The sequence below is a fragment of the Prionailurus viverrinus genome, chromosome B3 (genome assembly GCF_022837055.1).
Source record: "Prionailurus viverrinus isolate Anna chromosome B3, UM_Priviv_1.0, whole genome shotgun sequence".
Lineage (NCBI taxonomy): Eukaryota > Metazoa > Chordata > Mammalia > Carnivora > Felidae > Prionailurus > Prionailurus viverrinus.
In genome coordinates, this window is record NC_062566.1 from 139,474,384 (window position 1) to 139,497,898 (window position 23,515).

At 52.8% G+C, this 23,515-nt stretch overlaps 1 protein-coding gene across 2 annotated transcripts in view; it reads left to right on the forward strand.

Moving 5' to 3' along the window:
- The first annotated feature begins 4,474 nt into the window (after positions 1–4,474).
- Positions 4,475–23,515, forward strand: part of PPP2R5C (protein phosphatase 2 regulatory subunit B'gamma) — a 129,064-nt gene continuing 110,023 nt past the window's right edge. The window contains exons 1-3 of one of the 2 annotated variants that reach the window (XM_047863689.1): positions 4,475–4,665; positions 5,552–5,617; positions 19,521–19,683. In XM_047863689.1, the coding sequence (XP_047719645.1) occupies positions 4,639–4,665; positions 5,552–5,617; positions 19,521–19,683 (256 nt within the window). In that variant the 5' untranslated portion in view covers positions 4,475–4,638. Of the gene's footprint in view, positions 4,666–5,008; positions 5,112–5,551; positions 5,618–19,520; positions 19,684–23,515 lie in introns of those variants that run through there. The other variant, XM_047863690.1, reaches the window with a different exon arrangement.

The window sequence follows — 23,515 nt, forward strand, 5'->3', positions numbered from 1 at the left end:
GCTCTCTGGGTGCCCTTGAGCCTAGAGGTGGTGTTTTGGGGGGTGTCGTTGGGTCCTTGAAACTGAATAGCGCTTCGCATCAAACCGTTGCCCATTCGGTGGCACCTACACTTACCAAGTGCCCCCCATGCACCCGGCACCGTGGTCGGCACTCCACATGGGCACATACGTGGGTATTTCATTTCAATGCAAGCCAACTTCTATTTACTCCCTATGGCTCCACGCCAAATCTGCAGGCAAATGTGTAGTGAGTGAATAAATAGGTCCAACTTCAATAAGAAATGAGTTCTTTAATGATGTGTCAGTGGAAATCAAGTCAGGAAAAGGGGTGGGGGGGTGAGTAAATGAGTTGAACTTCTACAGTGGGGAAGTGTCAGGGGCAGCCCTGAAGAAGTTACTATCCAGCCCAGGGTCTAGGCACCTCTCCCGACTACCCCGCCAGCAGAAGGGGGCGGGGGGAGGGCTGGTGACATGGACACATTGGAGGGGGTTGCCAGCACGTCCCAAGCTCTGGGGGAGGACGGCCAATGAGAGCAGCAGGAGGAAAGAGAACAGTCTGAGGGCGGGGCTAGACCACAGCAGCAGTGGGATCTGTGAACAAACAGTAGGCCCTGGGAAACACAGGGTGCCTAGGACGTGATTGCTGCCTCGGGAGGCTCAGCCGAAAATTCAAACGTACGAGACCACCTCGGTGCTCAGACAGCCCAGCGGGGCAGGACCGAAGCCGCCGGGGCTGGTGTCCAGCGAGCCAAGAGAAGGGGCTTTCTGGGTCGAGGAGATCAAAACTGCAGCGTGGCAGACACGGCCGGGTTGGGACCGGCCTCAGAGGAGGACGTGAGGGCAGGGCCACTGTGTCGTAGGCATCCTTGAAGATAAGAGCTTCTAAAAGTGGATGGGGCGCCTGGGTGGCGCAGTCGGTTAAGCGTCCGACTTCAGCCAGGTCACAATCTCGCGGTCCGTGAGTTCGAGCCCCGCATCGGGCTCTGGGCTGATGGCTCAGAGCCAGGAGCCTGTTTCCGATTCTGTGTCTCCCTCTCTCTCTGCCCCTCCCCCGTTCATGCTCTGTCTCTCTCTGTCCCCAAAAAAAAAAAAAAAAAAAGTGGAGGTATGAAGGGGCAGCTCTGATTCTGAACCAAGGGCCTTCTCTCTGCCCTGCTTTTACGCACCCCTTCTGCTCTCCAGAGTGAAGCAGCAGGCCTCTCTGTGGGTCGATGGCTGGTGGCGGCAGGGCAGCCAGAAAACTAGATCCTCTGGGGCCCTCTCTGCTCCTCCAGAGAGACCTCAAGGGCCTAACTGAAGCAATCCATCCTCCGGGGAAGGCAGACGTGGGAAAAGCATTTCTAGGTTACTAAAGGCCATCGCAGAAACGTGTCCCAGAAGGGTCAGGGTCTGAAGAAGAGAGGTTTTTCTGTGATATGGGCAGCGCCCTGATGAACATAGAAGATGGGGGCACTCAGAAGAGGTAACCCCAGGCACACGTGCACACACACACGCGCACACGCACACGAGGATGAAGGTGTACACAATCTCTGTATCTCATTGATAGCGGCTTTTGAATCCCTTTTTTTTTTTTTTTGAGAGGGGCTACATCTATCTCTAGTGTTCCTGTAAATGCCACAGCAGCCAGGACACTGTGCCATATCTAGCGTCCCCTGTGACTGTCCCATAAACTAACTGCTGGCTGACATTGGTTGTGGGATGGCCCCCTAGTGGGGGCAAAGGAAACCCAGTTCAATGGCCAGGGAGGAACACGTGGGTCAGGCAACGGTGCTGATCCCAGTGACTCTGGTGACTGTGATTTCAAGGTCACTAGGCAGCTTCCCGGGTGTCCCTCAAACTCAAATTGACCTGATGAATACCTAACCTGAAATACGTTGACACTCTATCCTGAATGTCAGGTCTGGATTTCCATGCCAGCGAAGACACCTCTATCAGCGTGTTGCAGACACAGCTCAAACTCAGTGGGCCCCACGACTGCAATCGTGTTCCCTGGAAAACCGCTTCTCTGCTTGTGTCCCTTTCTTGCCACCGTGTCGTCCAAGCTACAAACGTGGGCGTGAGCCTTACTGTGGCTCTCTCCTGCCTGCGCAAGTCTACCTCCGGGGTATTTGCGATCCTTCCTCCCGTTCTTGCCATGGAGACGCCTCACCAGCACACACCCTGGACCCCAGATCCCAGTTGCTCTCTGACCTCCTACCTTTACCCTTTACGCCCAACATTCCTGCCAGAGAGGTCTTCTGGGTGCACATGTTGAGTCTGTCACTCCCCAGTTTAACATCCTCCGGGGACCCCAAATCCCATTCAAAGAGAAGTCCAGCTCCTTGGCAAGGCTTACCAGAGTCTGAATCAGGAGACTCTTTCCTTCATTCTCATCTCTCGCCATAACAAAATACTCTGGTGAAGGGCTCTTGGGTGCTTCTGAGCCAGACTCTCGCGCCCCAGTCCCCGTAGACTTGCTGAGCGCCACATCCTTCTGACTGCTGGCTTTCTTCCATTTCTGCCTCAAGGACGTGGAGTGGGGGACAAGGGTAGTGCCTTGTTCACAGCGCAATCCCTTGCCCTGTGCTTTGCACACAGTGGGCGTCAAACATCCCTTGAGTGAATGAATGATGGGCAACACTGCACCAGGGGCTATGATACAAGGATATCAGCGGCACAGACTTGTCTTGGAAAAGTGCCTCAGCTCCCTTAGAGCTCCATGGTCATAAACTAATAGTTTTAGAACTACTCCTGTTAGACATGGGTATGTACTGGGTTTGTTAAATTGATAGCATGTTTATTTTTAAAAATGAAACGTTGGGGCGCCTGGATGGCTCAGTTGGTTAAGCGCCCGACTTGGGCTCAGGTCATGAACTCACTGTTTGTGGGTTCCAGCCCCACATCCGGCCCTGTGCTGACAGCTTAGAGCCTGGAGCCTGCTGCGGATTCTGTGTCTCCCTCTCTCTCTGCCCTTCCCCCGCTCATGCTCCGTCTCTTTCAAAAATAAAATAAACATAAAATTTTTTTAATGAAACGTTATTAAATTAACGAGGGGCATTGTTCTACCCCCTCCCCCATGTTCTTTAACTATTTGTTTGGAAAAACTACTGACCCACTCAGAACCGTTTCTTCTGCACCACCAGCCGTTGGAGGCTGTGCCGTTTACCTGCAGCTATATTCGTCTGAAGGCGAAGGCGTACATTCAGACACCTGCAGGCAGAACTTAACTTTCAGGACCTCCCACGACACTCCTCACTTTAGATCTTTTTTTTTTTTTTTTCCTCTTCTTTTAGCTTTCTCATCGCAGAGCAGAACAGAATAACCGAAAACGCTTTGCCTAGCAACTTTCAAGAGCGAAAACCGGGGCGTAAGAAAACGCAATGTGTCTAAGCGCCGGGTTAAGATCCAGCCCCTCCATCATGACGAGTGAGGCAACGCTTCTCACGCGTGGATCCGTTCACTCCCGGAGGCTTATTACCTAACGCTTTTCTGCAGGCTCCGTGCCTGTCATTTGTGCTCTCCATTGGTTCTTGCCACCAGACAGGCTGCGGAAGTAGTATGTTAACAAGCTAACCTTCTTCCTTCGCAAAACTCATCTCCCCAGAGCTGTTAGCGAGCTGAGACAAATCACGTGACCGCCTGGTCACAATGCAGAGGTTTCCTCACGTGGTTTAAGATCGGGCCAAATTGAAGAATAAAATAAAAGCCCATTGGCGCAGCTGAAGCCGGACCAGTGGGGCGGGGCCGACACGGGAGGAGGAGGGAGGGCCTCGGGGGCGGGGCCTGGGACCTGGGGCGGGGCCCAGTGGGGCCCAGCGAAACTGCCGCTCGCGCGGCCCCGGGCCTCCTCGGCCGGCCCTGCGCTCCCGCGCGCTGGCGCCTTAGAGCCTGGGGAGCGCCGCGGGGGCGGCGAGGAGGCGAGGCCGAGAGGTTGCCGTTCACGCCAGGCCACGTCCCGCCGGCTGCAGAAGTTGTTGCCATCCGTTTCAAACGTGGCTTTTCCACGCCGGACTTGTCCCCTGCTCTCCGTCCTGCACCTGCGCCGCGTGTGCCGGCCAGTCGCCGCCGATGCAGCCCCACGCCCCCTCCCAGACTGGGCTCGGCTCACCCGACCGGCCCTTCGCCGCCGCCGCCGCCGCCGCCGCCGAGGAGATCCCCGGGAGCCGGAGCGCTTCAGGGGAAGAGGGGGTGGGACCGGTGCCGCGTGCAGGGGTGGGGCTGCGGGGAAGAGCGTTAGAGGGCACGTGAGGGCGCCTCGGCCAATGGCAGGACGCCTGGGGGCCGTGGGGCGGGGACGTCGCGGGGGCGGGGCGGGAGCGGCGGGCCGGGCCGGGCCAGGCCGGCGGTGGGGGGGCGGGGGGGCTGAGGGGGTGACTGGGGGAGGGGTGGGGCGGGGCGGGCCGGGGGAGGGGCGGAGAGACGCCGCCGCCGCCGCCGCTGCCGCCGCCGCCGCCGCCGCCGCCGCGGCTGCCGCAGCCTGTGGGAGTCTGGAAAAGGGGAAGTGCGAACGAGCGAGCGACTCAGTCCCCGAGCGGCGGCGGCGGCGGCGGCGGCGGCGGCGGCGGGGGTCGCGACGGCCGGGGCGGGGACGCTGCTGCTGCTGCTGCTGCTGCTGCTGCTGCTGCTGCGGGGGGCAGGCGGCGGCGGCCCGCACCAGCCATGCCGAATAAAAACAAGAAGGAGAAAGTGAGTCCGGGCTCGGGCCGCCGGACCGGCCGGGGCGGGGAGGGCAAGGGGCAGCGCGGAAGGCGGGAGGGAACTGGCCGGGAGCGGGGTGCGGCGGGCTCCGGGCTCCGGCGGGCGCAGAAGCGCCGCTCCGGGGTGGGGGCGGGGGCGCCGGGGCCGCGGGGCCCAGGACGGGCGGGGGTCCCGACGAGCCAGGGCGGGCGGGCGGGCTTGCGGGGGCGCGACCGCCGTGAGGGCGGCGTGGGCGTCGGGCCCCAGGCGGCGCGCGCGGTGGGCGTGAGGGGGCAGGTGCGGCCGCGGAGGTGGTTGACCCAGCCTCGCAGACGCGCGGGAGGGACCCCCGGACCGGGGAAGGGGAGCGAATGGCCCTGGCTGGCTGTTGGTGAAGAGGGACGCTCTGGGGCTCTGAAATACTATTATTATCCTGGGTGGCGGCGGGGATGGCCGTGAGTGTGCTGCGTTGCATTTGGGAGTCGGGGGTGGGGGGGGGGGGGTACGCTTCTGCTCCAGGTGGAGCTTGGTAGCGTCTCAGAGTCACCCCAGAAATCCCCGCTCAGGTGGGAGGCAAGAAAGGGATGCAGTGTGGCTCTGTCGAAACGCAGAGAGCACCTTACGTGTGGGTTTATCTATTTCTGCCTGAAGTTTTCAACGCCAAATACACATCAGGAAAACGAGGAGAGTCTGAACTGGGGGGTGGGGGTGTCGCGTCGCAATATTCTATGGTAACTAAGTGACGTGAGGCAGAATTTCTTGGTGGTATTGATTAAAATTAGCGGAAGTTCTGGTTAAATGGTATAAATCGGGTTTTAAACTGCATTTGGGGTTGTCTGATGTTTGGCAGTCTAAAAATTGAGAAGTCTAATTGACTCTGCTTGATATTTCCCAGGAATCACCAAAAGCAGGGAAAAGTGGAAAAAGTTCCAAAGAAGGACAAGACATAATAGAATCAGAGGTAACTGCTCTCAAATATTTCCTTTCTGTTTTGTCGTGAACACCTTTTAACTAAGGGCAGAAAAACAGTGTGGGCGAGAAAACACCAGGGTCTTCTAGAGTGTTTTCCTGCATGAGATTTTTCTCGTAGTCTCCTTCGTAACCTGAAATTTTGGTTCTGTGGGTTTTACTGTTTCCGTCTGGGAAAATGTGGATGTGTTTCTGGAAGCTGTATCTGCAGCTGGTAGTTTTAAGTTCATAACCCCCACCCCAAATCTAGCAGCTCTCACTGTTGTTCGGGCTCCATTTAGCTCTCAGATTCTCCCCTCCCGTCCTTCCCCAGCAGCCTGGTCCCTCTCAGCGTCTCCTCCTCTTCCTTCCATCACCTTTCCTTTCTCTGGCCAGGCCTGTGCCGCCCATGTCCCACACGACCTCTCCTGTTGATGTCTGATTCCTTTAGCCTCTTTCTCCCAGAGCGTCAGTACCATTCAGTTTATCTAGTTGGGGCATTTTTACAACCTTCTCTCTTCTACTTGTGTTCTCTGTCTGCGTGGGCCAGTTGTGACGGCTTCTGCTTCTCACCTGCGGGCTCATGGAGGAGCAACCCAAATGCTCACGGAGGCCTGTGTCTACCTGGCGGGGTTGGGGTCATTCCTTTGACACCATTGAGAGCGTGTGCAGAGCCAGCACTCTGCCTGGTCTTGTCTTGCCTGTGACGAGTGCTTGGACTGGAGCACCCCGGGCTAAGGACCCAGGAGCTGACTCCACCCAGGCAGAGCTAACTGGCCCTTGTGGATCATTGGTGGCCGAGAAACTGCTTGATTCAGTGTCACAGCCTCTAGAGCTGGGTCATCAAGGTCCCTGGTCTTATCACAGATGACATTAGTTTGTAAGTGTCAGCCCCCTTCCTGTAAGCCAAGTTAGAATGAGTTCAGTTCTGTCTGGAAAACAGTTAACTGGCAATTATCAGCAGTGGGCTTTTTTTTTTTTTTTTTAAGTCCCAGCGTTATCTTTTCCTTACGATTTGGTGCATCCTAAGCCTCCCTCCTCTTCAGCAGGTGGTTTATTCCAGCAAATCTGTCGCCTTCCCCAAAGCAAAAAGGAGAAATCCCAAAAAGTTTCTTATATAGTTAGGGATTATTTATGCCAGCCTTTCCCTGCCCTTTGTTTATAGCCGACAATCAAGTTTTACTGTGGCATTCTTGCTTTTGACCTGCCTATTTCCGTGTCACTCTTTGGACTAAATTGATTTAAGTGCAGTGCAATCACTCTGCAAGGTGGATGCTTTTTCTATCATTTACGGAGCTTTTATTGCAGCTGCAAAGGCTTCCGGTGCTCCCCAAACCTTTCTTGCTCCCATACCTGTCTCTCTCACTGTTAGTGTGTCAGAGGACATCGGTGTGTATCACTCGTTTATTCCTGTTCGAGCAGAAAGAACCTGGCTAGGAGGGCGGATAATGTTAAGTTTGAACCTGAACCATCCGTCAGCAGCTCAAAGACAACCAGAACCACTAGTAAGTCAAATGCGTGTTTTTAAGGTGGACTGAGTTCCTAGACTGTCAGTTGCTTAAGACTCTTGAGGTGTGGCCTGCAGTGCCCGAGTGTGATGCCCCACTTGTCTTTTTGTATTTTTTCTAGTGCTGCTAAGAGCTGGAGCCACAGAGCTTGAATTACCACTGACAAATACTGAAATGGTGGGCCCTTCACTCCTCATAAGGACACCAGAGGCAGCATGGCACACTAATCACGACACTTGGGAGACCCCTGTGTCCGTTATTTTGCAGGAATGCAGAGTGGGGCACTGCAGTGCACCTGAACTTTGCGTTGAGCCTGACTTTTTTTTTTTTTTTTAATCGTTGCTTTCCCTCCTCCGTCTTCGTCTTCGTGTTGCGCCTTCACCTCTGGTTCCGCCCACTTACCAAACAGGATTGACTCAGGCGCATTAAACCCTCATTCTTTTCCTCTCCTGTCAACGCTGCTCCGAACTTGAATGTTTTAACCTGAACGATTCAGATAGGACTGCCGTGCCGTGCCGCTTTTCAGACCTGTTCAGTGTCACGTCGCCTTCACGGCCAGGCCAGCCTGTGAACTCACCTGTGTTAGGGCAGCTACCACAGTCAAGGCTTCACAGCCTGAGAGGCGGGCAGAACAGGCCGCCCGTCCAGAGCAGGGTAGCCAGGCTTGGGAAGTAATCCCAGCAGAGAAAACCTAAAAGAACTTGGCCTACTGTTGATTGACTTAACACACCACTGCGAGACTGGAAAGGGTCCTCATACTAAAATCCTGGCTGCCTGTAACCCAGCCTCATAGAAGACAGAGAAGCAAGTGACATACACTGCAGAACACTTTTGGGTTAAACAAAGGAACATTTGATGGCGTGGGGTCTTTAGGAAGGAAGATGAAGTCCTGCCTTAACGGATTGTAAGGGATAGAGCGGTGTAGGGGAAAGTATTTTAGCCTGGGGGTTATTAGATAGTAAAACTGCTGACTCCTGGTTGCCATAAATGATGTCACCTGACTTCTGTGGCCTGTTTCCTCACCCCTGAAAACACTTGGTGAGTTTCCAGCGTGGCCATTTTTAACTCTGTGGGACAGATTAGGCATGACCCACAACTTCTCGAAAGAACTTTTCCCTGCGAAATGTATGGCAGAATATATCTTCCAATGTAACAAGATACCGTTAAAGGTTCTAACTGATGCTGTGCACATTTTGCTTTTTCTAGAAACTACTCCTTGAATGGTGTGTGTTGGTACTTTTGTTTTACTCGCTTTCAAATACGATGTTTAAGTTTGACTTCTCCACATGTGTCCTGGGAACCAGAGCTTCTGCCCAGTCCTTACGGGTTTATTTCATGGCACACTTTGAAGGAGTGAGGCCGCAGATGGGCTCCCGGGGAACTGGAAGTTGGAGGACTCAGGAGATGGGCCGAGGGAACTCAGCTTGGAGCAGCCGTTCCCAGTGTGACCTTCAGAGCTGTGGAAACCTCACGAGGCACACTTGATGAATATCCAGAGTCTTAATAAATCGCTCAGAGATTCTTAAAGTCCATTTTAGAAGACTGAGACCATGCCGTGGTAGTAGTTGTTGATAGTAGTTGCCTTAATTTGTACACTGCGTCCAAAGTTCTGTTTTCGAAAGTGTCTGTGCTCTTTGTAAAGTGACTTGTTTTAAGCACATTAAAGGTTGTTTCCGTGTTGTTCTCTGGCCGTGTATTTCGCATGTCCTACTTCGGCTCAGTTTTGTTTGAAAGTCTCTACAGCATCGCTTACATAATCTGTGTTGCTGAAAAGAAAGCGCAACAGTCCTCTCTCCAACCTGTTAGCTTATTCTGACACCTTCTGCCTTTAGTAACAACTCTTCTCTCTCTCTCATCTGTCCCTTTACATCCTCTCCCGCCCCCCTTGGTGTTGCAGAGACAGGGAGCCAGATATGCTGGGGTCCCGTAGGTGTTGCTGGGGGAGTCACGTCTTAGAAATTAAAACTGAAATTTCAAAAATATCGATTGATCTAATAGTAACAATACCCATTACACGGTAACGTAAATTCACATTTTTATGAAAAGTACCTTTTCAAGAAAATTTGACTTTCTAGTCCCTCGGCTGTGTTTTAACCCGAGTGCTGGAGGACAGTGAAAGTAGTTTGTTGGTAGGTGTGCTTTCCGGGAAAGGCGGCTGTGATCATCACCCTTGCGAGGAGGGTCCCCAGCTCCTCCCCCGGAACATCAGAGCCACTGTCTGGGGGCCGAATTCTGAGCTTGGGCTGCAGCTGGGAGCCTCCGTGCCACATTCCCCATTGTTCTCTTCCCACTTTTTTTCCACACAACCCTAAATGGGACTCCAGTGACACTCAGGACCCAAAAGACTGGTACTTTATTTTTATTTTTATTTTTTTTTTGGAAATGCACATGCAACTATTAGTTCAGAGTGGGGTTCCCTACTTTTAATCGCCGCCCCTCGGCCCACTTCCCCAGCCACTCTGCAGCCCGTTTGCTTAGAGCCTGGTGTTCAGGAAAGACAGAGGATCTGCAAAGCGGGTGATCAGCCGTGGGCTGGAGGGCATGTGAGTTAGGGGGAGGTGCCATGAGCTTCCCATCGCAGTGCCCACCTCTTCTCTGGGACCAAGTGACAAGCTGGACGCTCGGCAGACCCTGGGTGCCTCCACCCCACGCTCACCAGTGTTGACGGGTGGACCAGATGCTTCCCCGCGGGGCTGCCCTGTGCACCGTGGGATGTCCCCCAGCACCCCTGGCTTTCCCCACCAGGTGCTGCTAGCCCCGCATCCCCTCCACTTTTGACAACCAAAAGTTCCTCCAGACGTGGCCAGATGTCTCCTGGAGGGCAGAATGGCCCCCGGTGAGACCACTGCTCTAGAAAGACCCTCCCCAAAGGGTGAAGTATGTATGTTTGCTCGTAAATCATGCCAGACACATAGGCTTCCTTTAGAATAGCAATGCTCAAACCAAAGGAGCATCAGCACCCCTTTACAGTCCTAAAAATTACAATCCCCAAGAACTTTTATTTAGGTCAGTTCTGGCCGATACTTTTATGAGAAATTAAAAGTGAAATGTTTAAAGTATTCATTAATTCATCTAATAGTAACACACCCGATACGTGTTAACGTAAGTAGCAGGTTTTTATGGGAAATAACTATCCACAAAAAGTCACTGAGAAAAATGGCATCGCATCCTGCTTTTACAAATTTCTTTAGTGTCTGGCTTAACAAGCTCGCTGGCTCCTGGAGTCTGTTCCTGCATTCCGTCTGTTTTGATGTCACGTGTCTTGTGGCCTGTGAAAAAGTGACATAATGGTAGTTACAAAGGCAAATTGTGGCTTCGTATTCTCATAAAAGCACAGACCCCGGGAAGTGTCTATGGGACCTTCAGGGGTCCCCAGGCCTCGCTTTGCGTGGTGCCCTTCCTATGCCCCTCACCGTCCATCTGAGTCTCTTGGCCTTGTAAGTTCCCAGTCAGGCTCATTGATTCTGAACTTGAAGGGAAGCTGTCCTCACCCTCTTGGCCCGCGTTTTTCCCATCTTTGACATTCGAGTAGCAATTATCGGCTCCACCAGTTGTTTATCATTGACACTGACTTGTACGACTTTTATGTACCCTGGTTTGCCTCCCTAACTAAGTACTCGAGGACAGCAATTTAACTTGATTCTCCCTTGTACTTGCCACATATGTGAGAACCTGGAGGCAAGAAATGTTTGTGGATTTTAAAAGTGCTCAGGAAGAAGGGGAGCTTCAGATCAATCAGCTCGCTGGGTTTTCCAGTTCGATAAATTAGAGGGAAAAAATTGCTTCTCAAGGGGCTTGTTTCTTTTTTTTTTTTAATTTTTTTTTTCAACATTTATTTATTTTTGGGACAGAGAGAGACAGAGCATGAACGGGGGAGGGGCAGAGAGAGAGGGAGACACAGAATCGGAAACAGGCTCCAGGCTCCGAGCCATCAGCCCAGAGCCTGACGCGGGGCTCGAACTCACAGACCGCGAGATCGTGACCTGGCTGAAGTCGGACGCTTAACCGACTGCGCCACCCAGGCGCCCCAAGGGGCTTGTTTCTTTATCATCTTTTGTTCCTCTAAGGAAATTTCAACGCAGAGAAATTTTCTCGCGGCATCATGTGTTTTAAATAAATAGCAGCGTCCTAAAGCAGAAGATTATGGTACTTAGGTCTTTTTCTAATGTCTTATGAAAGTTTTAAGAAGAGTTTTTTGTTTTGGGTTTTAGTTTTCTTTTATATAGCACCAGAGGCCAGGGGTAAGATGTATAGTCTCATGAGACCTTATTTTAATTAAAACAGTTCAGGGTAGGATTTCCTTTTAAGTAAGCTTTCCAGTATGATCTTCGGTGCTTTGTATGTTTTATTTTGAGTTTATTTTGGTAATTTTTCTCAGTAGAACACACCTGTGTGGTTGACCCTTAAACAACATGGGGATTAGGGGTGCCGATACCCTCCCCCCCAAGACACACACACACACAGTGAAAAATCTGTTGCATAACCATTGACTCCCCCAGAATTTAACTACTCATAGCCTACTGTTGACTGGAAGCCTTGCTGATCACATACGCAGTCAAACAACACACATTTGGTATGTTACAGTTATTATGTTCTAGGTTCTTTTTTTTTTTTTTTAATGTTTGTTTATTTTTGAGAGAGAGAGAGGCAGGTGAAGCAGCAGGTAGGAGTGGTCAGCACCCCTCTCCCTCTCCAGCAGAAACTCCATTACACGATAAGTAAGAGTTGGGCTGAATTACACGAAGCGATTGATGAAGTTTGCCGGGTCACGGCAGAAGCAGGGTGTCCGTGTTAAAGCAGCTGCGGGTGAGTGCAGGCCCGTAGCCCCGCGTGTAAGGGCGGAGAGCCTTCCACCTGCATCTGCTGCGTGAGCCCGTCTGCCACCGGCGGGAATCACGTGATACGTCCCCAAGTCACAGGGAAAACTTCACGTGAAAGATTTCAGCTGTAAAAAGTCTCCCGCGTCTCCCTAAAACATCGGGTGCCCGCTGAGGGGGGTCGGGGCTCGATGGCACCTGGCCCGGCACCATCCGTACATCGTGGGCAGCCAAGATCTCCCTGGGCCCTGATCCAGGTCGGGTTTCAGAAGGGCCCCTGCGGGGAAGTGCTGCTGCCCACGCCCAGGCGGGGCGCTGTCATCCCCGTGTTCTCCACGTGGGGGAGCGAAGGATGAGCCCAGAAATGGGGGGGGGGGGGAGTAATTAGTTTGAAAACCTTGGATTTTCCTTCGTCTTAAATATTTTATTAAGGTGAGACTTAGCCTGGCTCTAAAGGGATGGGAGCTGTGACCTCATGCTGTTTCTGCCCAGTGGCGACGTCACAGTACCCGGAGGGTGCTAGGCGTTAGCCACATGTGGCTCTCTAAATTGCTGAAAATCAAATTAATTTAAAAATTCAGTTCCTCCATCACCCTAGCTGCACTTCGAGTGTGCGGGGCCCGCGTGTGGCTGGTAGCTACTCCACTGGACGGCAGATAAAGGACATTTCCTGCTTCACGGCAAGTTCTGATGGATAGAGTAGCCTTAGACCCTGCCAGTGTTTTCCAAAATAATTCCATTTGAGTGTGTGTATCTTACTTGACATTTGTCAGCTATTATCCTTTTTTTGTTTTACATTTTTATTCATTTTTGAGAGAGTGCTGCGGGGGAGGGAGGGACAGAGAGAGAGGGAGACACAGAACCCGAAGCAGGCTCCAGGCTTCCTGCCGTCAGCACAGAGCCTGACGCAGGGCTGGAACCCGCGAGCCGCGAGATCATGACCTGAGCTGAAGTTGGACGCTTAACCGACTGAGCCCCCCAGGGGCCCCATGTCAGCTACTACTCTTGATGTAAAATGTCACATGAGAAGGAAGTGGATGAAGGTAGGGAAAAGAGGATGGCGGAAGAGAAGGGGATTGAGGGACGAGCAGAGGAGGCCTTGCCACCACTGGTCCGCGGCTGCCTGTGTTCTAGACCTGCGCCTGACACCCCCACGAGGCCGCGCGCTCCCCCATAGGCTGGCCCTAGGAGAAACAACGTCCTTCTCATCTTCCTTTTCAGATCGTCTGTCTTTATTTGTTTTGGAGGTCCAAGCACACACGGTTAGCAAATAAAATAATACAGAAACTACCCTCTCATTCCATCTGATCCACTTGCAGGAGCAGAGCTCTCTCCCCGCTCTGCTGATTAGCCCCACGGTCCAGATCTTACAGGAACAAGTATTGCATGGCAGAGGGCGGGCTCTGGAGGAGGGCGCCCTGGCCGTGACGGGGGTGACCTTTCTCTCTCCCCAAGTTGTTTTCCTCCCTTCAGGCCATGCTCCTCCACCTCGTAGACCTCCCTCCGGGTGGCTCATTCATCCACAGTCACCTGGCAGGCGCAGCCTGAGACGCTCCTGAGTGCTGAGCGCCATCCTGGGTGCTGGGGGCGGGGGCAGCATGAGACACAGCAGGACACATGCGCTCGGGCAGTTTGCTTTCAGTGAGTGCCAGGTGCGCTGGTGTTTGTAAGGGCACTGGCGGCGTTTGGTTCGAGTGCATCTCACACTTTGCAGAGTGGTGGTCCTGGGGCTCTCACCATCAGTAGCGCCCTCTGGTCACTGCGCTATCAAAACTGCACTTATGTGTTTCCAGAGGCTGCTTCACGTGGTCAGCAATGGTCTCACCAAGGAGATATTGTTAAAGGTGACACCTGAATGTGAAGAAGGAGCCAATAGTACAGAGATCCAAGAAGGGGCGTTCCAGCCAGAGGAAGTAGCTAGTGCAAAGGCCCTGAGGCAGCAGCGAGCTTGTGTGTCCACTGGAAAGAAGGCCAGTGTCTCTTCGGAAGGCTGAAGAGAAATGAGGGTGACTTGAGCAGGAGGGATAAAGTCAAAGAGATAGGCAAAGGCAAAGATCTTGTCGGCAGCCCGTGGCAGGATTTGATGGGAAGCCATTGAGGTGGTTTGAACCAGGGAAGGGGGATGATCTAAATTAAGTTTGGTGTTTTTTTGTGTTTTTTTTTTTTTTAAGTTTATTTGTTTTGAGAGAGAGCGCACGCACGCCGGGCAGGGGCAGAGAGAGAGGGACGGGAGAATCCCCGGCAGGCTCCTCACTGTCAGCACAGAGCCCGACACCAGGGTTGAACTCACGAACCATGAGGTCATGAGTTGAGCTGAAATCAAGGGTCAGATGCTTAACTGACTGAGCCACCCGGGCGCCCCTGACTTAAGTATTTAAAAAGCTCCCTGCTGTTGCTCTGCCATTGCTGGGTAGGAAACAGAAAGGCAAGAATTGGAACCAGGGACTCCTGGAAACACGCCCATCAGATGCCCGGTTTACACACAGGCAGAGGTGAGGCCCCAGCACAGCTGGCCATGGGCGCTGGACTCGGGTGGGCTTGTGAGCTGACCGCTCACTGGACAGGCCCAAGCTGAGAGCGTGCTCTTGTGGCTTCCAGCCCCGAAAGGCCGGAACGTAGCGAGCTTTGCTCTGAGCGGCCGGCTCCTACACTAGCAGCCTGAGTTTTTTCTACACAGTCTGGTTTCTCTGGAGACCACCTTTCTTGCCGCCATAAAAGCTAGAGGCTGACTGTCACAAACAGCAGGGTTGTCCGAGGACCACCTGTTGAAGAGACTGTTCTCCTGTTGAGAGGCCTTGGCTCCCAGTTATGTCCCACTGATCTAAGTGACTGTCCTTATGCTAGTACCATGCCCTTTAGATGAATATTCTTTTTTTTTTTTTTTTTTTTTTTAATTTTTGAGAGAGAAAGAGTACAAGCAGCAGAGGGGCAGAGAGAGAGAGTGAGGGAGACAGAGAATCCAAAGCAGGCTCCAGGCTCTGAGCTGTCAGCAGAGAGCCCGATGCGGGGCTCGAACTCAAGAACCGCGAGATCATGACCTGAGCCGAAGTCGGACGCTCAACCGACTGAGCCACCCAGGTGCCCCATAGATGAATATTCTTTTAAAAGATCTTAAAAGGCATGCAAATATGGGTTTCTTAGGCTGTGTATCACATGGTGTCTGACACATAGTGGGGGTAGTTTGTCATAACATTGCAGAAGGGGGGAATTTGGGAAGATGCTGGAGAGTGGAATTGCTTGGCTGTGGGACACAAGGGAGGTGACGTCTGAAGTCCAGGGAGCGAGCAAGGTGCAAGTCTGCTCCCGCTGCTCCCTGCCCGATCCCAGGAGGTCGCCCTGCACCCTGCACCAGGGGAAGGGCCCTGGTTCCGGCCCAGGACCGTATCTGGCTGTGATTAGCTTGGGGAGGGGGTTCCACACGCTGTCGGGGACGCCAGGAGAATTCTGTGGAGGGCGGTGCCCTCCCCCCCAGGCGCTGACCATTACGTGTCCCTCTGGCTGCTGACGTTTGGAGCTGAGGAGAACAATGTGCTCAGAGCATCTCTGTTTCTCCAGGCCCTGCCTTTCTCTGTGGCTCAGGGATCCCTTCAGGCCACCCTCACCTCCTCAGGCCTCGCCTCCCTTCAGAATGCTTCTCACAGGGGACCTCGTACGTCTGTGCACGGGGGGAGGCCATCAGATCTCTCCCTTCCAGCCGTCCTGTCCTGTGCATCCTCTGTTCTGTTGTCACTGCACGTCAGGGCCCAGATCCTGCTCTTGGCTCAGCTGTCCCTCAGCCCGGCCTCCCCTCGGTGCTCTGCCCCCCGCGGGCACGGAGCACGGTCAAGCCCCCCACCCCCGGCAGCCCGATGTCTCTCCTGTGGCGCTTTTCCTCCCGGCCACCTCTCCAAGGCTGTCACGGACACTCCGGGCCTCCCCACCTGCCCTCACCGCCCTCAACAGCCTCCACCAGCCCCGAGGTGCTGAGGCCGCCGCGTCGGACGGGTTGACCTCCTCCTTCCTGAGAGGCTTTCTTCCCCCTCTTCCCACTCCGTGCTCCTCTGCTGGGCATTCGGGCTCATTCAGTGACTTCAGTGACCACGCAGATGGTGGCTTCCAAGTTCACATCCCAGCTCACGTGAGGTGTCCGAGGGCCGGCCGCGCAGCTGCACCGCCGGGCAGAGAGGGCAGCCAAGGGCGGGCAGGTGGCGGCCAGGACACCGAGGACAGGACTCAGCCGTTGTCCTCGGCAGAAAGAGAGCATCTTGGGGGCGTGAGGACAGGTGTCACCGTGTCCTTTCAGACCCAGCATGCTCACGACCGGGCTTCTCCGCCCCTTTCTCCTTCTCATCCCAGTGACCGGTGCCCCCAGCTGCTGGTCACCGTGCTGGGGTGGCTGACACCCCCGTGCACGGCCCGGATGACTAGCCTAGTCTGCCTTCTCCCCTCCTGCCCGGTCCACACTGCAGCCTGCGGAGTCTTTCCAACAGGAAGATGGGTTCGCGCTGTCGGCCCTCCCCCATCCCCTGCATGGCTTCGGGGTGCCCCGTCAGGTGAAGGTCAGACTCTGGGCTGGTCGGCTCTGTGGGCGCCCGCGGCCCCCAGCTGTCCACCCCGAGCCCTGCCCGAAGGCGGTCCCCTCATGACACGGCCTCAGGGGGCCTCCCTACCTGGTCGGTACAGGACACTGCAGTGTCCATGCCCTCCTGGAGCAGACATCCCGTGGGGGAGAAGACGAGACGGCCACCTTGTAATGGAGCCCGGCCAGGCGGGCAGCAGCCCACGTTGCCGACTGCACCGCACGAAGGCCTCAGGGAGCCGACTCAGGGTGGGGCGGTGGGAGGTGCGGGGCCGGCCGGAGCGGGAGCTGGTGACCCGAGCATGGGGCTCTTAGGCCACGTTAAGCCCACGGGCTGAGAGTCTTGGGAAGTGGCTGCGGCAGGTTGGCCTGGGTGGCGGAACCAGGGCCTCCTTCGAGAAGCTCACTCTGCCTGCCCCGAGGACAGTGCTCCGGGGCAGGGAGACCGGCAGGGCCCACAGCCAGGAGCCGTGGCGCGGAGTCAGCAGGTCCGAGGGGGCCCTTCCTGCTGTCTCAGTCGTGAGAAGCCTCACAGGGCGTGTGTCCTGCACACAATGTCGGCGGGCATGGAGTTCGTTCCGTTTTATGAGTTCACCCGGCGCCTGTGTGCCCGGCTCGTTGCAGGAGGTGCCAGCCCACTCCTGGCCCGGCGGGGGCAGCCACGTGCCCAGTTGTTCCCAGGGTCCCCGTGCGTGCAGCACAGGATTCGGCCTGGTAAACAGGAGTTGTCCCCTTTAACCTACTGGACGTGTGTATAACTTAACGTTTAAAACAAGTACGTGGCTGAGGAGGAGCTGTTGGTGACGGTGGGGGGGTTGGGGGGGGTGGGGAGGTGGGGGCAGCTGCGGAAGCCGAGCCGAACCATTTTAACCTGGGGAATCCCGGGGAGGAAGAGGGGTCTGGACGGGGTTTAAGGAAGACCCGGCTTTCGTGATCAGGTGGAAAGAGTGACACGTCGAGGACAGTGTCCAGGAAAGCCCACTGTGAGGAAGAAGCTGCTGACTGGGAGGGCGGGGCGCCCAGGCCCTCGCCCCCCCCCCGGTCTGAGTCCTATGTGCACGGGCATCCTGCATCCCGGAAAACTCTCCCCAAGGATTCTTCCGCGCCTTGTCTAAAAATACAGCTTCTCATGGGGTTGTGGGAGGGGGGATGGGCTAAATGGGTCAGGGGCATTAAGGAATCTACCCCTGAAATCGTTGTTTCACTATATGCTAATTTGGATGTAAATTTTTAAAAATAAAAAATAAATAAAATTAAGAAAAAAATAGAATAAAAAAAATACAGCATCTTGGGGTGCCCGCGTGGCTCAGTCGGTTAAGCGTCCAACGTCGGCCTGGGTCATGATCTCCCCGTTCTTGAGTTGAGCCCCACTTTGGGCTCTGTGCTGACAGCTCAGGGCCTGGAGCCTGCTTTAGATTCTGTGTCTCCCTCTCTCTCTCTGCCCCTCCCCCGCTCGTGCTCTGTCTCTCTCTCTCTAAAAAGAAACGTTAAAAAAATTTTTTAATGAAAAATAAATAAAAATAAAGCTGCTCTTAACTTCTTTTTTTTTTTTTTAATTTTTTTTTCAACGTTTTTTATTTATTTTTGGGACAGAGAGAGACAGAGCATGAACGGGGGAGGGGCAGAGAGAGAGGGAGACACAGAATCGGAAACAGGCTCCAGGCTCTGAGCCATCAGCCCAGAGCCTGACGCGGGGCTCGAACTCACGGACCGAGAGATCGTGACCTGGCTGAAGTCAGACGCTTAACCGACTGCGCCACCCAGGCGCCCCTGCTCTTAGCTTCTTAGTAACAATTCCATTCAAGAGCGAGAGCCGATCGTTGGGCGCCTAAGTTGGCGTGAGCTCTCCCAGCCCAGTGTGATTGGAAGACCCTTAGTGGGCTCCTGCTTCCAGGGCGAGTTGGGTCGGCTTTTTACAGCCGCACACGGGCACCTCCGAGCTCCGTCCCTTCGGGCAGACCGGAGGCTCGGGAGGGGTGAGCAGGCTGCACAGAGAATCCTGACGGTCGACGCCCGGTGCGCCCCGGCATCGCTGCGGGGGGCCATGCACGTGCGTGTACCTTTGAGCTCCCCCCCCCCCCCCCCGCCACCGTGGGCCTGTGCAGGCGTAGGGACCCCCGGCTGTGCCGCACGTGCCCCCGTCACCCTCCCGCCTCCCCTCGGGTGTTTGCACAGCCTCTCCTGTCGTTGCTCACGTCTTGGGACATCCCAGGTTGCCGCAGTGCAGTGTGGAGCTGCACGGAGGGGGTGGCGAGAGGGAGGAGCACTTCCTGAGGCTCCAGGGACAGGTGCTTTCACGTGGCTCTCGCACATCGCCGAGGGCGGAGTGGTGCACAGGCAGAGGGGCGAGGTGCCTGCTCTGTGAGTTTCCTGTGGCTGCTGTGCCCATGACCACAGACTCCTTATCTTACACTTCTGGAGGTCAGAAGTCTACAGTGGGGCCCACGTGAAGATGTCGGCGTGGCGGGTGCTTCCGGGAAGCCGAGAGGAGAATCTGCCCCCTGGCCTTTTCCAGCTTCTAGAGGCCTCGGGCGCTACTTGGCTCGTGGCGCCTTCCTCTGACTTCTTCCAGTGCCTCTGACGCTCTCACCTCTGCTTTGTCATCTGCTTCTGTTTTGCCTTGTCTTGTCTGGTAAAGCCCTGTGATGACTTGGGCCCCCACCCTGATAATCCAGGACCCTTACCTCATCGCATCTCCAAAGTCCCTTTTGCCAAGTAGGGAGACCTCCCGGGTTCCAGGGATCGGAACGTGAACATCTTTGGAAGGTCATTGTCATCAGCCTGTATGTATCCATCAGCCTGGATGGCAAATGCATAAGAGAAAAGTTTGAACCAGGAGAATCTCTAGAAACCCAGCATTACTAGGGGCGGGATAGGGCACGGACTCCAGCCACCGTAAGGAAGGACGTTTAGGGCAGAGTGGAGTAAAAACTGTCCCGGAGTAAAAACTTGTGTATATTTTCCAGATTCTAATTGTGCTACAAGATACAACCGTTTGACATATGCGTCTGTCTGTTTTTGTTTTGGAAACAGATTTCCGGCAGGAAAAACAACCTTCCTGCTACCCCGTCTACCGTATCCAGCAAAATAAAAGTGCCCGCCGCTCAGCCCATAGTGAGGAGGGACAAGCGGCAAAACTCTTCCAGGTTCAGCGCCAGCAACAACAGAGAGCTTCAGAAACTACCGTCTTTGAAAGGTAATTTTTATCATTTGCCTTTTAAAAGTTCGAGCGTGCCCATTCAGGGGAGGAGTAACGTTCTCGCGGTTGGCCAGCTGCTGCTTCCTCTGCTGCGTTGATAGTCCACTAGGGTCGTCTTCTCTGTTCTGTTACGTTTTGTTTTGTTTTGTTTCCATTTAATGCCACTAACTGATCTACCCAAGTGGTACTTCAAACCCCAGAGCTGTTGAAGGTGAACGTCTCATGCGTAGTCCAGGTGCAAGACGCTAAATGTCTTCGTGTGAGTCGTAAGCAGGCCGGCTGGCGTTCCCTGCGAGGACTTCTCTCCTGCATTTGTCGCCTTTGAACTCTAGCGATTCAGAAAGGAGGTGCTGCAAAGAGAGCACTCGTAAAAACTGCAGTGGGGCCTCCTTGTTTTCCTGGTCTCAGAGAAGCGAGAATTTAGCCATAATCCTTTGTGGGCTGTCTTCGTATGAATCGTTTGGGGACTACTCTGCCCAGGGGGTTCTGCCAGGCGATGGTGCCCTTTGCTCTGAATTTCCCCCAAGATGGCATAGTCTCCCCTTTCCACCTGAAGGTGTTTGGCCCCTAAAAGTGCTCCTCTAGGAGATGTTGAGGTCGAAGTAAAGAAAACCAAGGAAAATAGGGTAAGGACCCCAGAAGTCAAGTGCAAACCTCTGAACACCTTTATATTTACTAAAATAGAAGACCGGTGTAGTAAACCATCAGACATTTTTCATGCCATACATTCACAACAATGGTCTTTTTACAAGACGTATGAACCCAGAGCACCCTTACAGGCATATTCTAGTGCCTTCCACGCTGCGGGGCGGATGGCAAGGGCTCACTGCACATGCGCCAGATACATCGGGCAGGGGCAGGGATGGAGGGAGGGAAGAATGTAAGGATTCATCGATGCCTCTCCTGCCCCTCGCCTGCTAGGAATCCGGGCTGTCCGCTCACTGCAGCCTGCAGAGCGCGAATCTGGCTTAGATGACGTCTAGCTTCATCTTAGTACGCGTGCTAAGTCATTTTTGGGAGGGATGAATCCACAGGGCACAGGAGATTTTCAGGACAGTGGGACTACTCTGTATGATACATGGCATTTTGCATTTGTCCAAACCCACAGAATACACAGCCCAAGGAGGGAGCCCTGACGTGAACCGTGGTATTTAGTGAGTAATACTGTATCAGTATTGGCTCATCAGTTGTAACCAACGCGCCCACACTAATGCACAATGTTCATAATAGGGGAAACAGGTGGGGGGTAGTGTGAAACCTCTGCATTCAATGTTTCTGTAAGTCTCAAAGTCTAGTAATTAAAAAAAAAAAAAAAAAGAAAAAAGTGCTGCTGTTGCCATCTTCTGAGAACCCCGCGGCTGTTGGATCTTTGAACTTTTAAGCCAGCCCTTTAAAATCCTTCACGACAGTGTTACTGTCTTCTTCGGTTGGCGATCATTTGGATTTATCCACTAATTTATCGCTTTATTCTTCATTCTTGTTTGTATCTCCGACTTCTCTCCTGGGATCATCTCCTGGGATCATCTTCCTTCTATTTGAATATGTCGTGTAGAATTTTCTTTCATGAGAATCTACTGGTGGCAAAGTCTTTATTTATGTAGAAAATATCTTTATTCTGCCCTCATTCTTGAAAGGTGTTCACTGAGTATTGAATTTCAGGTTATTTTCCTTCAGTACAATGAAGATCAGCATTTCACTGCCTTTGACTTCCATTAAGATTGAGAAACCAAAAAGGAATTGTGATTCTTGGCCACTTTTCTGATTTTTGTCCTTAACATTTGAGTTTTCAATAGTTCCACTGCCGGGTGTCCAAACGTGGGTTTCTTTTTTCATCAGTCCTTTTGGGGATTCATCTTGCACCCCTATGTTATTGGACTTCCTCAGTGGTGGAAAGTTCTCAGCCGTTGTTTCTTCTACATTTATCTCTCTTTTTTCTGTGGCTTTAATCAGGACGTATTAGACTTTTTCATTTACTGTCTTTCTTTTGATCTTCATCTGTATTTTTCAAACGTTTTGTGACTTACCATGCCCTATTCACAATGAGAGAGTCTCACGTTATCTACGGTGAAGGACCGGTTTTCTTTTTCTTAATTCTCAACCCATCGTGGACTAATGCTTTCATAAAACACAGTAAAAGTAAATAACTATAAAAGCGAAATATCAAATGCAGCCTTTTTTGTTATTATAGCCAGTGGACCTAAAGTTGCCTCGCTAAAGTGCTACCAGAATCTTTAAACACCATGCCTCATTTCTGTTGCTCAGAATCTTCAGGTCTGTCCAGTATGTGCTGAACTCGCTTTGTTCAGCTTTTAACCTGAGATATACTTCTTCGTTTATGGGAGTTATGTTTCTAACCTGCAGCATGACTTTTTCATACTTTCCGTTCTATCTCGGGTCACCCTCGTCGTTTCCGTGGGTGCGGTAAGCATAGCTCCTTTGTGGCCCGTGTCAGGTAATGACGTCATCTGAAGTCCTTGTCACATGTTGTTCGTGATGCCTTACTTTCTTGAGTACCTGACTATTTTCCACTGTGTGCTGGTCATTGTACTCAAGTATTTAAGATGAATGAAAACCTAAGACAAAAGTGCCTTCTTCCATAGGGATTTGGTTTGTCTGGTCTTTGCTGCTTTTGCCTCACACCTGGGTCACCACCGGTGTGGGAGTGTTGTAAATCACAGCACTCATTTTTTATGACTTGTTAAATCCGTCAGGCTGGTTGTCCGGTAAAATATTCCACTTACTCCCTGTCGTTCTTGTACATAGAGACTTTTATTGGATGGAATGCCACGTAACGCGGGAGATACTGGAGTTAGTGCCAGATACGCATTCGATCTGGTGACTGTCCCAAGTGATGCCACATTTTACAGTGTGTTAGGGTGCTGACAGGTTGACCTCTCTGTCAGACGATGACACTTCCCTCTGCATCTGCACTGTCCAGAAGTACTGATGGTGATTCGCAAGGTATGTTTTGGCATCCTGCCAGCGTCTGTTTGCCACCAACCGTATGCTAATGCTGTATACACCATGCGACCGTGCTTCCTTAGGACAGCAGTGGCTCTAGAGACTTAACACGTAATCTGGCATTCTTCCTCAAGCAGAGCCGTCTCCTACCAACTGGAGATACTTGGTTACCTTGACGTATAGTTCCTACTGGAAGTCAGGACGGGCTTGATGTTCTGCCTTTTAGTTACCGATTGCCCTCAAACGGTGAAAACCTAAAGATTTTTTTCTGGTTTTCTCTTTTTTGAATATCGTTATGAACTTAGAGATCCCATTGATTTCAGTGTGCTTCAACCCTACTAAAATTGTTATCCTCTCTGATGCGCAGATACATAAGTTTAAGCATTGGGTATCCTTCAGGCTAACTCCCGTGTGTGTTTTTTGACATGGATGCATTTATTTTTGATTCCTTGACTTCTGAGACAGTAAGATGTCCCCCAGCCTCATTTTGTACCTTCCTTGTCCCAGACCTGGAATCGGCCATTTTCAGAGAGTCCTGATTTCTTTCAGTGGGGATTGGTTTTAGAGACCAAAATCTGGCTGCCGGGGGTGATTGTTGCTATTGGACTGATGTTGCTTTTAAGTGCTGTCAGCGAAGGGAGTTGGTATATAAATACATGTATATTTTAGTCGTGCTTTCTTATGACATTTTCAGTTCAACTCTAATAGTATGGTATTTTCACACGTTTCTTGAATTTTCAGTTTTATCTCTTTTACACTGAAAATCTTGGTTTCTAACATCATTGACATAATTATTGCTATATCTTATTAAAATCATTCACAACAGGGGCGCCTGGGTGGTGCAGTCGGTTAAGCGTCCGACTTCAGC